The 16,830-nt window shown below is 45.2% G+C and overlaps 1 protein-coding gene across 1 annotated transcript in view; it reads left to right on the top strand.

The window, feature by feature from the left end:
- lrmp (lymphoid-restricted membrane protein) overlaps positions 1-16,830 on the top strand; it is a 227,776-nt gene that overhangs the window by 101,255 nt on the left and 109,691 nt on the right. Inside the window, exons 15-17 of the mRNA XM_072241407.1 lie at positions 1,766-1,917; positions 3,953-4,058; positions 4,345-4,501. Of these exons, the coding sequence (XP_072097508.1) occupies positions 1,766-1,917; positions 3,953-4,058; positions 4,345-4,501 (415 nt within the window). The remainder of the gene's footprint in view (positions 1-1,765; positions 1,918-3,952; positions 4,059-4,344; positions 4,502-16,830) is intronic.

Consider the following 16,830-nt stretch of genomic DNA (forward strand, 5'->3'; position numbering starts at 1 on the left):
CTAATGAGAATAGGTTGAGTGATCTTGGTCTTTTCTCCTTGGAGTGTCAGAGGATGAGAGATGACCTGATGGAGGTGTATAAGATGATGAGAGGAATTGATTGTATGGATAGCCAGAGGCTTTTTCCCAGGGCTGAAATGGCTAACACGAGGCGCATAGTTTTAAGGTGCTTGGAAATAGGTACAGTACAAGGGGGATGTCAGAGGTAAGTTTTTCACACAGAGAATGGTGGTGTGTGGAATGCACTGTCAGCAAAGCTAGTAGAGGCGGATACAATAAGGTCTTTTAAGAGACTCTTAGATAGGTACATGGAGCTTAGAAAGATAGAGGGCCAAGCAGTAGGGAAATACTTGGCAACTTCTAAAGTAGGCTCCATGGTCGGGGCAACGGTGTGAGCCAAAGACCTGCAATATGCTGTAGATTTCTATGTTTCTGTGCCAGAAGTGACCATGACTAACATATTGGGCCAAATGTACACCCAGAATTATAAATTGAAGTTACCAAATATGTTAGAGGCAGATATATGAGGGCCATTTAAGAAACTCTTAGATAGGCACATGGATGATAGAAAAGTGGAGAACTATGTACGAGGAATGTGTTAGATTGATCATGGAGTAATTAACGTTGGCACAAGTCATGGCCTGAGTGCCTGTACTTTGTCATATTGATCAATGTTCTTTTATTGATGACTCCATAAATGAAGTAGGCATGGGTCCATCAGTCTCTGTGTGCTACTGTAGTGATATGCTCCAATTTATAGGCCACTAACTTTCACTGGGTTATCTGTGACCCACCTCCAAGATCACTACTGTTCTTATTTTGGCTCTGTTGGAACCACAAACGTCATTTAGCTGTTGTGCAGCAGCCCTGACCCATAACTCTTGAAATCCCGAAGTAAATCTCTCCTCATGGCTTCTTTAGACCATTCTGTTTGGCAACACTTCTCCACTTATTACAACATCCTCTGGTCATGATTAACTCAGTACACTCCTGGGGTTCCTCAGACTCTAATACACTCTGAAAGTACAAGATGTAGTTGTATCTACGCCATCAGTTGCTTCCAGATATGGCAACACAAATCCTGTGGTAAATCATAAACACAGGCTACTGCAGATGCTGGAAATCCAGAGAAATACCTACAAAATGCTGAAGGAACTAATCAGATCAGGCAGCATCCATGTTAATTCTATTTCCCCTTCCCATTCCAACAAGTCAGTCCACAGTCACCTCTATTGCCATAATGAGGGCACTCTCAGGTTGGAGAAGCAACACCTCATTCTTTCTAAGTAGCCTCTAACCTGATGGCATGAACATTGATTTCTCTAACTCCTCTCCTTTTCCATTCTGCATTCTGGCTTCCCTCTCACCTCGTCCCTTCTCACCTACCTATCACTTCCCTCCGGTGCCTCTCTTCCTTCCCTTTTTACTGTGGTCCACTAATGTCTCCTGTCAAATTTCTTCTCTGTCCCTTTAATCTTTCCCAGCTTTCCCCTTCCCACCCTTCCCTTCACCTTGTTTCACTTATCACATGCCTTCTTGTGCTCTTTCTCCTCCTCCCACCTTATTCTTCCTTCTGCCTCCTTTTCCAGTCCTGATGAAGGGTCTTGTCCCAAAATGACCTGCTGAGTTCCTCCAGCATTTTGTGTACTGTTCCTGTGGTAAATCATTTTGCACCTATCCAGTAAATGAGACTATACAGGTATTGAAATGGATGTGGTGGCCTTTGGCTCATGTGCTCCCTCAGTAACGAGACTTGCCTTTTCAGCACCTCCAGGAGAAAAGACAGCAGTGGCTGCAGAGCATCCATGCCTTGGAGGAGCAGAAGTCTGCCTCAGACCAGGAATACGTCCGATTGGCAAGTGCCTTTCGCCGGAGCAAAACAGAGCAGCTGCACTTCAAGAGGAAAGAAGTTGTCAGGTCAGGGAACCCTTTACTGAAATTTGACAAGCATTTTGCTGGGAATGCTTTCTGGTCTTGACCACTGAAGTACAGTCAGAATGTCAGATGTGTAGTGAAGAGTATTTTGATTGCCTGGTATGGAAACACCAATGCCCCTTAAATGGAAAATCCTACAAAAAGTAGTGGATATGGCCCAGCCCATTGCCACCATTAAGCACATCCACACAAAACGATGTTGTAGGAAATCAGCATCCATCATCCGGGACCCCCACTGCCAGGACATGCTCTCTTCCTGGTGCTGCCATCAGGAGCCTCAGAACATGCACCACCAGGTTCAAGAACAGTTACTAGCCCTCAGCCATTAGGCTCCTGCACCAAAGGAGATAACTTCACTCAACTTCACTTCCTCATTGATATGTTCCCACAACCTATGGACTAACTTTCAAGGACTCCATCTCATGTTCTCGATTTATTGCTTATTTGTGATTTCTTTTTGTATTTGAACAGTCCGTCTTTTGCACACTGGTCTGACACCCATGTTGGTGCAGTCCTCCTTTGATTCTATTACAGTTATTATTCTATTACCGATTTATTGACTATGCCTCAAGTTCTCCCTAAATATTTCACCTTCATCCTTAACCTATGACTTCTAGTTCTAGTCTAGCCCGGCATCCATTTCTAGTCTCATCCTCGGTAAAAAAAACTTGCAATTGGTCTATCTATAACCCCCCCCTCGTTACCCCTCGCTACCCCTCCTCCAACCCTCGCTACCCCTCCTCCACCCCTCACTGCCCCTCCTCTCCACCCCTCACTGCCCCTCCTCCTTCACGCCTCACCACCCATCCTCCTCCACCCCTCACCACCCGTCCTCCCTACCCCCTCCTCCCCCCACTCACTACCCCTCTCCCCTCTCCCCCTCCTCCCCACCACTCCTCCCCCTCCTCCCCACCACTCCTCCCCCACTCACTACCCCTCCCCCCACTCACTACCCCTCCACCACCCCTCCTCTCCACCCTTCCTCCCCACTCACTACCTCCCCCCTCTCCCCTCTCCCCTCTCCCCTCTCCCCTCTCCCCCCTCTCCCCTCTCCCCTCTCCCCCCTCTCCCCTCTCCCCTCTCCCCTCTCCCCTCTCCCCTCTCCCCCCTCTCCCCCCTCTCCCCCCTCTCCCCCCTCTCCCCTCTCCCCTCTCCCCCCTCTCCCCTCTCTCCCCTCTCTCCCCTCCCCCCTCTCTCCCCTCCCTCCTCTCTCCCCTCCCCCTCTCCTTCTCCCCCCCTTCTCCCCCCCTTCTCCCCCCTCTCTCCTCCCCCTCCCCCTTTTCTCCCCCTCCCCCTCCCCCTTCTCCCCCTCCCCCTTCTCCCCCTCCCCCCTCCCCCTCCCCCTCCCCCTCCCCCTCCCCCTCCCCCTCCCCCTCCCCCCTCCTCCCCTCCCCTCCCCTCCCCTCCCCTCCCCTCCTCCCCTCCCCTCCCCTCCTCCCCTCCCCTCCCCTCCTCCCCTCCCCTCCTCCCCTCCCCTCCTCCCCTCCCCTCCCCTCCTCCCCTCCTCCCCTCCTCCCCTCCCCTCCTCCCCTCCTCCCCTCCTCCCCCTCCCCCTCCCCCTCCCCCTCCCCCTCCCCCCCTCCTCCCCCCTCCTCCCCCCTCCTCCCCCCTCCTCCTCCCTCCTCCCCCCTCCTCCCCCCTCCTCCCCCCTCCTCCCCCCTCCTCCCCCCTCCTCCTCCTCCTCCCCCTCCCCCCTTCTCCTCCTCACCACCCCTCCAGACGCTGAGCATTTCCATCATCTATGTGATCCACGTTAGGCCGTTCACGTCAGAGTGCAGTTCGCAACGGGCAGCTTTACATTTGCTGTTTGTTGTTTTAACACCATGCCTTCCTGTCGCATCGCCTCTGCTGTCGATATGATTTGCTGTGCCCGTTCCCTGGCGCACATGTGCGCGCGCGCGTAAAATGCTCGGTTTGCGCTGACGGCCGCTGCCTGCCTGTGTGCATTGGTACCGGCGGGGTACCGATGTGGACAGCCTCCGCGGCGTGGTGAACCTGTTCATTACTGCTCCGACAGGCGACGCCAGCTCGAGGCACAGAAAGAGGCAACGGAGAGAACAGCCACAGAGACGAGTCTTCAGCTTCAGCGGGTCCGCCAACAGTTGGAAGCTCTGCACAAAGAGGCAAGTCTTGGACGAGTTTTATGTTACCCCCTTCTGTAGAGTGGTGTGGGACTCTTGCACTGTCCAACTATGCATGGTGAAGGAAGTGAGAGCTGGCGTGGGCTGTAGTGTGGTGGCACTTTACTTCTCCATTGTCACAAGGGCTTTATCTCGGTAGTTTTAAGGATACCGGCGCATAACGAAAACACATGTAGCAGCATTGTAGAGGCTACGCTGGTTAAGCAGCTGCTCGGGTTTGTATGTGTTGAGAGGATGTAGCAAACCCCGCTTTTCATGCTGTCTTCAGCTCTGCGACAAGGACGCCGCTTTAGCCTCGGTCCAAGATAGAGCAGAGAGGCTGCAAAGGGAACTAGAGGCGCGGGAGAAAGAGCACCTCTTCACTGCAAGCCGAGCTGGATCAGGCGCCGGTGAACAACTGCGGTCGAAACCCAGCCAACGGCGAAGTAAGCAAACTTAGAAAAGGGTGCATATAAATATAACTATGATCCTGAACTCAAATAACCGGCCCGAAAAAGTCGTGTTTTTTTATATTTTTAGAGGTTACTTTAAGAATTGCTCTACCAATATGTTTAATGATCAGATCTGTACGTTTTAACAAACAAGCAGACGCTGAGATATGCAAAAGTTTATTAAATATTAGCGGAGACTGCAAGCTCGATGAAGTCTGTTCGCGGGAGCTAAATGCGGATTTTCAGTTCGTAAATCGTAGCTTCTATGAACATTGCTAAAGTTGAGCCAAGTTCATGGGTGTGCTGAGGTCAGGGAGAAACCTGGAGAGGTAGTGTGCGCTTAGTTTTCTTGTGCCGATGGTGTAAGGCTAGCTCCCTTTTATACTTACCTGGTATTTCTTGATGCCTTGCTGGACTGTCAGTACCTCTGGAACGTTTATATCGGAAGTAATGGTCCACAAGATCCCGCAGACAGCACGGATGTTGGTCGCTGTGGGAACCCTTTCCACCCCAAAGCTTGGTTGGCCATGATGACCCCATGTGTGACTGTGCCACAAATCACCTGTGAGGTGGTGACGGTGCCGTACCCGCACTCAGTGGTTCCCATAAGATATAGGAACAAAATTATGTAATTTAGCCCATCAAGTCTGCTCTATCATTACATCCTGCCTTCTCCCCATAACGTTTGACGCCCTTACTAATCAAGAACCACCCCATCCACTGCTCCATTCTTGTCTGCCCTATCATAGGCAGTGAGTGAATTGCTAGCGACTGTCTCTCCCTACACCTGCGCTGCTGAATTGTCAGACTATTTTTGAAATTCAAAAAGAGGTTGGAATTTCTTCCAAGTTGGAAAAAAAAATTATGTTATCATCTTCAGAAACAAGAACTTGTTTCTAGGTGAGTGGTCTATTCCTTCCTATTTCTGGTGTGTATAAGCAGCCTTGATAATGGCATCTTAAAAATGTTATACAACAAAGTTATGTAGGATGGAAAATCAGTTACAGCACATTTTTAAAGTGCAATTCAACTTTCAGAACTTGTGCATTATTCAAAGGTCAATTTCTGAAGTTGCAAAGAGAAGACAAAGTGGAGGAGATGGTGGCTTGCTTTGACATTGACTTCTGGCTGTGTGACCTTTCAGCTGGTGGTTTACAGAGATGCCAGTGTCTTATCACCTACTGAAGCATTTCTCAGGAAGGTTAGAGCAAGTCGCACCTTCAACTGATCATCTGTTTAGGGGAGCCCAATGCAAGCTGACATTGATTTTAGCTGGGGAAGAAAACTATTTTTAAAAGTTTATAAAATTGGAGCAGGCAGCCAGTATATTTTCTCCAGGGCTGAAATGTCTGATACTAGAGGCATGCATTTAAAGTGTGGTGGGGAAGAGAGGTTCAGAAGCAAGCTTTTATTTAGAATGATGGGTGCCTGGAATGTGGTTGTGGTGGCACATACGATATCGATGTTTAAGAAACTCTTAAATAGGCACATAAAGATGTAGGGGATGGAGAGATGTAGATCATATGCAGGCATAAGAGATTAGGTACCGCAAAACTACACATTTTGCGCCATTACACTTGGTGATAAAAGGAAATCTTATTCTGAGGTATTGAGAGCAACACACAGGCAGGATCTATGGAGGGGTCTGATGAAGTGTCTCTGCCTGAAATGTTGACTGTTTATTTCCCTTCTTGGACACCACCTGACCAGCTGAGCTCCGCCAGCATTCTGTGTATTTTGCTCTGGATTTCCAGTATCTGCTGACTCCCTTGTGTTTCTGATTTTGAGGTGTAATTAGCTTAATTAGTTCAGAATTATATTGTGGGCGGAAGGACTTGTTCCCGTGCTGTACGGTTCTATGTTCTAAAGTGCTTTAAATACTTGGAATGTTAAGCAGTTTCTGTGGTGAAAGAAACCTTTAACTCTTGGTGACCTTCAGAACAGTAATATAATGACAGTTCTCAGAGGGATTATCTAAATAAAGAAGGTGCTCGGGAAAAACTGGGGTGGTGTGGGTTGTGTAGAGGAATTCTAAACAAGGATTAAAAGCTAACATAAAAGGAAAGCTAATTTTTGTGGTAAGTATTATTCAAGGGTGGGGCTGGTTTGAGAACAAAAGGAGATTTTTGTGGAGGAACAAGGTACAGTGGGTATACTGAATGATAATTTGTGACCTCTCTGGCAGTGAAGTGGGATGGAATGGATGAAGGGGACAGTGTGGGGGAAAAAGCGAATTGGTTTGAGGTCGTCATTGGGATATTCTGCTAAGAGCTTTTTCCCTGGTGGAGGCTGAGGCAAAGATTGCTTCTCTACAGTACTGTGTGTGTGTGTGTGTGTGTATATATGTATGTGCATGCACCAACGGTGAGCCTAAATGCACAGTTATCGGAGGTTTCCCTCCAACACAGATCTTGTGTCTAGTCACCTCTTCCAGAACAGTTATCAAACCCTTTCTTTTTATAGCCCACATTTACAAAGGCGGGTCACTTGGGTGGATTTTGATCATTCACCCTGCTGCTTGTAGTTAAAGATGATGGTAATAATAAGACTATCGGATCTGCTGTGCCATTCCATCATGGCTGATTTATTATCCCTGTCAACCCCACTCTCCTGCCTTCTCCCTGTAACCTTTGACGCCCTGACTAATCAAGAACCTTTCAGCTTCCACTTTAAACAACCCCAGTGATTTGGTCTCCACAACCGATTATTGCAATGAATCCCAGATTCACCACACTCGGGCTGAAGAAATTCCTGCTCATCTCTGTTCAAAAAGGACGTCCTTCTATTGAGGTTGTGCTCTCTGGTCCTAGGCTCCCCGATATAGGAAACATCTTCTCCATATCCATTCTATCAAGGCCTTTCAAATATTGGATAGGTTGCAATGCGATTCGCCCTTCATTCTTCTAAACTCCTGCTGTTAAATGTTTCTCGTACATTAAACCTCTCATTCCTGGTGTCATTCTCATGAACCTCTGTTAGTGGACCCCTTGTATCTCCAGTACCTCTGGACCCATCCTGTCCCTTGGGTGAGCTGTTGTTTCCTGGAGTGTGCTGGTCTTGAAGTACTGACTCCTTCCTCCAACTGACCAGATTCAGCTTTCAATCCACATGCTAACGTTACTTAGTAAAATAGCCTGATGGGATGGCGGGTGCGTAATGCTGGTCTGGTTTGTAGGCTTTGAGTGATATAGCACTGTAGATAAGGATTTACTTAGTGTTGGACATTTGAAGTGATATTGAGCCATCGTCCTCAATACAAGCAGTACATCACTCAGCTCCATCCTTAACTCTGTCTTTGACAGAGTTAAGCCTAGTATACGATGGAGGGATAGTACCTTTCCATCCCTCTGGCCACATGGCAGCAGTCAGGGTTTAATTTCAAATACAGCAATTTCAGATAACCAGCTGCTCCTGTTTGTGTCAGAACCAACCAGTTCCAGGAGGTCATCCATCTGTGTAATAACTTCCCTCCGCAGATGCTGCCTGACCTGTTGGATTTACTCAGCTTTACTGCTCTTATTTCAGATTTCCATCAACTGCAAATCTTTTTTTTTATTTTCAAACATGATTCTGGAAAATTAGAAGACTGCAGGCATCCCCTTCCCATTTATGAAAGAATAGAGGATAGAGATGAGTAGCACAGGCCCATCAATTAGAGGGAGGGAAATCAGTAGTGACTGCAATCAGGAGGTCGAAAAGTATCACTTAGCTAATAAAAATTGGCATGAATTTGCTAAAGGTGCATCAATATTAACTAAAATAGATGAAAGAGTGCAGTTGCTGGAAATCTGAAATCAAACCAAAGTGCTAGAAGTATTCATGCAAACTGTAGAAAATGAGGTGCAGGAACAGGCCACATGTCTTTCCTCTGCCTTTGAATATCATCATAATCTCTTAATGCCATATCTCCCCCCCCCCCATCCCCATAACCCCTGGTTGCCTTGCATATCCAGAAATCCTACTTCAGTGATTTGGGTTTCTGTGATGCTAAATTTCAGCATCACTCTATCCCCTCAAGGCTGTAAGACTCAGAAGCAGAATTTGGCCGTTCAGCCCATCATGTCTGCTCTGTCATTCAGTCATGCCTCTCAACCTCATTCTGCTGCCTTCTCCCTGTAACCTTCGACACCCTTACCTCTGCTTTAAATATCTTAGTCCTAAATCTCTAGCCCCTTATCAAAGTCAGCTTTGAAGTTGAGTATATTGTCAGCACACAGTTTAATGAAGCAGCAACTGAGGTACAAATGATCAGATGAGCAAATTATACTCATTTTTATAAGAAAATGCAATTGGAAGTTTTTTTTAAAAAAAGTCCTTTTAAGTGCAAAGTGGTCATAACATTGCTAAACTATTGTTTTTGGGGTTTTGCTATTTGGTTCAAGAATTGAATGCTTGAAGGGAAGTAGCTGTTCTTGAATCAGGTGGTTTGAGACCTCAGGTTTCTGTGTTTCTTGCCTGATGGTAACTGAGAAGGTTGTACAACCCAGATATGGGAATCTTTGGTAAATGTTACCTCCCTGAGACATCAGTGAAACATCATTGATCTGTAACTGTTTCTTGCTTATAAGATGCTGCCCAACCCAAGTATTTCTACCACACCTTGTTTTTATTAGCCTACATTGGTGCTGCTTCCTGCACCCATGCTGAGCTCATTAATTTCATCAACTTTGCCTTCAACTTTCACCCTGCTGGTCAAATTTGCTTGGTCCTTTTCTGACACAACTTCCCCCCACTTTTCTGATCTTTCCGTCGCTATCACTGGAGAGAAACTATCTACTGGTATCTTTTATAGATGTACTGACTCTCACAGTTGTCTTGACTATACTTTTTCCCACCATATCATTTGTAAAAGGTGCTGTTCGCTTTTCTGAGTTCCTACACCTCCACTGCATCTGTTGTCAGGATCAGGGTTTCCATTCTAGATCAACTAAGATGTCCTCCTTCAAAGAACATGTTTTCCCTTCCACCTCCATTAATGCTGCTCTCACCTGCATCTCTTCCATTCCCCCTACATCTGCCCTCACCTCATCCTCCCACTGTCAAAGCATGGATAGGATTTTCCCTTGTCCTTACCTACCACCCCAAGTGCTTCCGTATACAGCACATGATTCTCCATAACTTCTGCCATCTTCAACGGGATCCCACCTCTAAGCATATCTTTCCCTCCCACACTCAATCTCCATTTTCCACAAGTATCGCTCTCTGTGACTCCCTTGTCCACTTGTCCCTGCCGACTGATCTTATCCCTGCAAGCTGGATGTGTGCTTCACCTGCCCCTACACCTCCCTCACCACCATCTGAGGGCCCAAATGGTCCTTCCAGATGCGGGGACACAACACCTGCGAGTCCGTTAGGGTCGACTAATGCATTTGGTGGTCCCAGTGTGGCCTCCTCTACATCAGTGAAACCTAACATAGATTGGGGGACAGTTTCATCAAGCACCATTGCCCTGTCCACCACAAGAGGTGGGGTTTCCCAATGGCCACTCATTTCAATTTGACTTCCTAGTCCCATTCTGACATGTCTGTCCGTGGCCTTCTCTACTGCCACAATGAGGCCACACTCAGGCTGCAGGAACAACAGCTCAAATTCCATTAGGGTAGCTTCTAACCTAAAGGCATTAATATCAATTTCTCTAACTTCCCATAGTTTCTTCCCCTTCCCCCTTCTTTTTCTACTCCCTTTCTCCTCTCCACATCTGCCTGCTGGTGCCCCCCTTCCTCCTCCCCCCCCCCATAGTCCATTGTCCTTTCCCATCAGATTCTTCCAATCTTCCACCTGTCAGTTTCTTACGTAATACCCTCTTTCTCCCCCACCCACCCTGCCAGCTAGTATTCCTTCCCTTCCACCCCCCACCACCTTATTCTGGCTTCTGCGCCCTTCCTTTCCAACCTTGATGAAGAGTCTCAGCCGAAACATTGACTCTTTATTCCTCTCTATAGATGCTCTGGCCTGCTGAGTTCCTCCAGCATTTTGTCCGTGTGTGTGCTGCCCAAGATTTCCAGCATCTGCAGAATCTCGTGTCTATTTTTCAGGATACTGCAGTTGATATGAACATGGGGTTTCTTGTCACAAACTTCTGCTTTCCTTTTCAGAAATCAAACTCAAGGGGTCACTGGTTAACCTTACTGAAGGAAAGTACAATGCGGAATTGCCCAGGGGTCAGTATTAGAACAACTGCCTTTTGTTAGCAACTTGGTCTTGTGCATATGAGACACGAACATTGAAGGATACGGAAGAGGCAAAACTTGGAAACCATCAAATTAGTAGGCATGGACCTCTCCACCATTCAATAAAATCGTAATTGATCTGGTTATAACCTCAACAATTCCCTTCTATCCACCCTGAGTAACCTTTCATCACCGTCCTTACCTCATCTCTTTACCCCTGCTTTAAAAATATTTAAAGATTTTGTTTCCATCTTTTGAGGAAGGATTTAAAATACTCTTGACCTTAACAGAGAAGAAATTTTGGGATAATGGTTTTAAATAGGTGATCCCTTATTTATCAGCATAAACATCAAAGTTGAGATTCTCCTGCAGGTGGAAAGGTCCTCTCTATATCCTCTTGTTAGGCTGTCTCCGGACATCGTATGTTTGCTCTCTTGCCTCTAGTATCCAACAGGAAAGCCTAGACTCCCCATTCCAAGGACAAGACAAGTAAACCTCCTCAGAATAGCTTCCAACACATAAAAGAGAGACCAATACTATGCACTCTTCTCCAGGTGTGGTGTCAACAATACCTGGACAGCTGGGGTGTAGCCTGTTTCCGTTCATAGTTCCCCTCACAACAAGCGTTAAAATTTGGTTACTTTTGAAAATACTTCCTTCCCTGTATGCTAATCTTTTATCAGAGTTCTGCAATCTCACCATTTAGATTGTATGTATATTTTACTATTCCAAAATGTTCCCATATTTAAACTTCATTTGCCAGATCTTTGCCCACACATTTAATTACTTGCATCCCTTTGTATCCTTCATATCTTCTTCATAACTGTTTTCATCAGTAAATTTACCATTCGTGCCTTCATCCACAAATTGTAAGCAGATGAAGCCCCAGCACTGATTTCAGTGGCACTTGTTACAGCTTGCCAGTAAAGAATTATTTCTGCTTGCATTTTTTGTTAGCCAGCTAATCTGCTGTCCCCACTAATATATTACTTCCAGTATCATGAGATTTTATTTAATGCAATCATCTATGATTCAGCATTTTTATTAAATGCAATCTGGAAATGTATATTTATAGGAATTGACTGGTTCCCTTTATCCTCATCAAGCATTTACTTCACAAAAAAAATCTAACAACATTATTTTTATTTCACAAAACAACATTTACATTATCCAAATGCCTTGAAAGTTTCTAGGTGCTATACTGTTTTATCTGTAACAATGGCTTCTAATATTGACCCTAACAGATATTAAGTTAGTTTGCCTGTAGTGAATGGTAACAGTAAAACTTCAAAGTAAATTTCTTGAAGTACATGTATGTTGCCACATATTACCCTAAGATTCATTTTCTTGCTGGCACTTACAGTAAACTAAAGGGATCCAACAGAATTTATGAAAAATTAATAAAGATTGATAAACAACTAATAGGCAAAAGACAAGTCATGCAAATAATTTTTAAAAAAGAAAGAATATTGAGACCACGAGTTGTAGTGTCCTTGAAAGTGAGTCTGGAGGTGGTGGAGTTGTTTCAGTGCTGAGGTGGATGTAGTTGTCCACACCGGTTCCGAAGCCTGATGGTTGTAGGGTGAGAACTGTTCTTGAGCCTAGTGGTATGAGACCTCAGACTTATGTAGCTCACTTACTATGGAGTGGTTAATGTTTGAGATGGCAGTTTGCAGAATTGAGATGGGTTGATTTTCATCTCCCACACAAGATGTGAAGTGATGAAATTGTTGGCAAAATGGGGACAGGCAATTTAATAAAAACAAATGATGTGGGTTTAAGGGGGAGTACAAGGAATGGACCATGTGGGGAAGCATTGCCTGCTATGTATAAATGAATCTTGTGGAATCATTGTTTTTATTAATGTGTGAATTGAGTTCACAAGCAAGGCTTTGCCAAAACTTCATTAAGTACTGGTCAGGTTCAGTTTGCATGATCAGTTCTCAGGCACTGCTTTCAGGAAGGGTGTGGAGGCTTTTAAAGATGAACTGTGAGTGACCATGCCTGCATTTCAATAAAATTATAGATGATTTTTTAAAAACTGGAATACCACATTCCTACACTAAATCCTCCGGTCTTGTAAGGGAATGGGGTAAGTCTTGGAGAGTGGGATAAATTGGAAAGCATTCAAGTGGCAGGCTTGGCAGGCTGGATTGAATTCCCTCCCCTTATCCTGTGAATCACTTCTAAATGATGACCACAGGCTGTGCAAGCTAGAGCTTTTCTCTTTAGAGCGAAGAATGCTGAGACTTTACTTGATAGAGGTGTACAAGATGAGGCACAGATTGAATTGGAAAACAAACTTTTTCCTAGAGTGGAAATGGCTAATGCAAGGGTGCATAATTTTTAAAGTGATTGGAGGAAAAGTATAGTGGGACTGTCAGACGTAATTTTTTTTAAAATACACAATGATAGGTGCCTAGAATGCCCTGCAAGGGGTGGTTGTAGAGGCAGGTACATATGAGACATTTAAGAAACTCTTAGGCACATGGATGATAGAAAATGTGAGGGCTATGTGGGAGGGCAGGATTAGATTGATTTTAGAGTAGATTAAAAATCTGGCACAACATCATGAGCCAAAAGGGCCCATACTGCGATGTAATGTTCTATGTTCTAAGTGTCTTCTATATAGTTAATTTACCTGAGACACTTTAACCAAAACAAGAGTGGTGACTCCAACCCCCTCCCTCCCACCCCACCCACTGCTAACACCTCTACTCAGGAGACTACAAACCCATTTTCATCAATGTTCACTAATAATAACACCCACAAAATGCTGGTGGAACTCAGCAGGCCAGGCAGCATCTATGGAAAAACATAAACAGTTAACGATTCTGGTTGAGCTTCTTCTTCAGAACAACCCAGCTGAGGGAATGCTTTTGATGTGCCTTTTACTGGTTTTACCAAGTTGTCTGTTCCGGTCAACCTGAATTCCTGGTGCTAAATTCTTTGGTACTCAGAAGTGGGAATTTGGGTGCAGTTAAACTAAATTTGACCAGTCCAATGTCGCCTGTTCACTCCTGTGATAATTCCAGTCAGCAGGAAATGGGGATCGTAGCTCGCCCTTTTTCTGATGGCCCTTGGTGAGCATCAGCTGGCTTTGAGGATTCTGGCTGGGGTTCCCTGCACATCAGTGTTATCCTGCAGAGGACAGGAAGGTTTTCCCAGAATATCCTGCCTCAGGATGGATGCATTGCCCTGGAATTAGCCAGCGTCTGTTCACTGCAGAACGACATTGTGTCCCCATGTTCAGTAACTGGTGCGGTAACTGAATCAACTTCCCATTTGCTGAGTATTCCCCATGAAGGACCTGATGGTAGGAAGGATAATCTCTCTGCAACTTGCTGCTAAACACGTACTCAACATTCCTGGAGCTTGTCAGCAAAGCCATGCCGGTAAAAGCAATATTCTATGCCATGAGAAATTCTGTAGCCAGGCACAGGTATTCAGACCAGTTGATCTACATTTCAGTACTTGCCAAGCATGCCGCCAGTCCTGAGGCACCGCTCAGTCAATGCACTCAGTTTCAGTCGTTCATGAGCTGTACCACACCCTCATGTAATGTCACAGAGTCGTCTTAGAGCTGGTACCATCAGCATGTCAACAATGCAACCAGTTCACCAAAACACATTGCACAACAGTTATTGAGCTTTGAAATTGGAATGGAAATACTCTTGCTGTGTTCCCTACACACCACTGCTGCCCCAAAGAGATCTGGGAGTGTTTCCCAGTCTCCTGGTGAATGTGTGTCTTGCCTCTGAGGGCCGTACATCAACGTTTTCAAAAGCAATGTGTCCATTGCTGGAGCTAAATGTGTTAAATTGAGAACTGGTTGCAGACTGTGGGTTTGTTTTCCCTTAAATACAGATATAATGAAAGATTGGTTCTAGATAGTGTATTAGATCCAATTTTTTTTATATAAAAGACTTGGATGAGGAAGTGGAAGAGTAGGTTAGTAAGTTTGCAAATGACATGGGTTGGTGGTTGTTGTGGATAGTGTAGAAGGTTGTCGTGGCTTACAGTGGAATATTGACATTGACAGGATGCAGAGCTGGGCTGAGAAGTGGCAGACGGAGTTCAACCCTGTGAAGTGATTCACTTTGGAAACTTGAATTTGAAGATATAATACAGGGTTAATGGCAGGAATCTTAGTATGGAGGAACAGAGGGATCTTGGGGTCCATGTCCATAGATACCTCAAAAATTGTCGTAGAAGTTGATAAGAGTTGTTAAGGAGTCAAATGGAGTGTTGCAAGCCACACACATCAAAGTTGCTGGTGGACGCAGCAGGCCAGGCAGCAACTCTAGGAAGAGGTACAGTTGACGTTTCAGGCCGAGACCCTTCGTCAGGGGTGTTAGCCTTCATTAGTTAGGGGATTGAGTTCAAGAGCCACAAAGTAATATTGCAGCTCTATAAAAACCCAGGTTAGACCACACGGAGTATTGTTTTCAGTTCTGGTCACCTTATTAAAGGAAGGATGTGGAAGTTTTAGAGTGAGTGCAGAGGAGATTTGCCAGGATGCACCCTGGATTATCTTATAACGATGGGTTCAGTGAGCTGGGGCTTTTCTCTTTGGAGTGAAGGAGGATGAGAGGGGACTTGATAGAGGTGTACAAGATATTAAGAGGCACAGATCAAGTGGACAGCCAAAGACTTTTTTTTCCCATGATAAAAGTGACTAATACATGGGGTATAATTTTAAGGTGATTGGAGAAAAGTATAAGAAGGATGTTAAAGGTAAGATTTTTTTTACACAGTATGATTGTTGTGTGGAAAATCCTGCCAGGAATTACGGTAGACGCAGATGCTTTAGGGGAATTTAAGAAACTCTTTTAGATAGGCACATGGATGGTAGAAAAATGGAAGGCCATGTTGGACAGAAGGGCTAGATTGATCTTGGAGTAGGTTAAAAGGTTAACGTATTGTGAGGCAAATGGGCTGTTCATGCTATAGTGTTCTATGTTCTAATTATAGATACTGAAACATTGTTTATAACAACCTATTAGACCCAAAAGAGGTTGTACAGGGAAACAATTTCCCTTGACAGATATCTCCCTTGATAGCAGCAGAGATGACTGTAAGTGTTTTGGCATTTTGTTTCATGAGTGGTTGGTTTGCAGCCACAACATCTCCTCCACGATCTCCACCTACACAGGTGCAACGCTATGCTGTGTGCTTGGCCCCCTGTTCTACTCACTTTACACCTGGGACTGCTCCAATGACATATTCAAGTTTGTTGAAGACACCACTGTTGTGGGCTGAATCGAAGATGGTGATGAATCAGCATACAGGAGGGAGACTGAAAATTTGGCTGAGAGGTGTCATAACAACAACCTGTCGCTCAATATCAGCAAGACCAAGGAATTATCATAGACTTCAGGAGAGGGAAACCTCTGGTTTATGACCCAGTCCTTATCAGAGGTGGAGAGGGTTAGCAACTTTAAATTCCTGGGTCTATTTTGGAAGATCTGTCCTGAACCCAACACAAGTGCATTTGCAGAGAAAACACAGCAGCACCTCTACTTCCTTAAGATATTGTGGAGATTCGGCATGACATCTAAAACTTTGACAAACTTCTATAGATGTGTAGTGGAGGGTATATGACTGCATAATGGCCTGGTATAGAAACACCCATGCCTTTGAATGGAAAATCCTGCAAAAGGTGGTGGATTTGGCCCAGTACACATAGGGTAAAGCTCTTCCAGCCATTGGGAACATCTACATAAGACGCTGCCATAGGAAGGCAGCATCCGTCATCAGAGATCCCCACCACCCAGGTCATGCTCTCTTCTCACTGCTGCCATCAGGTAGAAGGTACAAGAGCCTCAGGACTCGCACACCAGGTTCAAGAGCAATTGATACCAATCAACCATCAGGCTCTTGAATAGAAGGGAATAACTACACTCACTTGCCCCAATGTTCCCACAAGCAATGATCTTACTTTAAGGACCCTATCTCACTATCTCATGTTCTCATTATTTATTTATATTTACATTTGGGTAGTTTGTTGCACTCTGATCTTTAGCTACTGTTCTATAAATTTGTTGAGTATGCACACAAGAAAATGAATCTCAGGGTTGTATATGGTGATATATATGTACTTCGATGATAAATTTTACTTAGAACTTTGATAGGCAGCTTGGTGTGAGCATC

The sequence above is a fragment of the Mobula birostris genome, chromosome 23 (genome assembly GCF_030028105.1).
Source record: "Mobula birostris isolate sMobBir1 chromosome 23, sMobBir1.hap1, whole genome shotgun sequence".
Lineage (NCBI taxonomy): Eukaryota > Metazoa > Chordata > Chondrichthyes > Myliobatiformes > Myliobatidae > Mobula > Mobula birostris.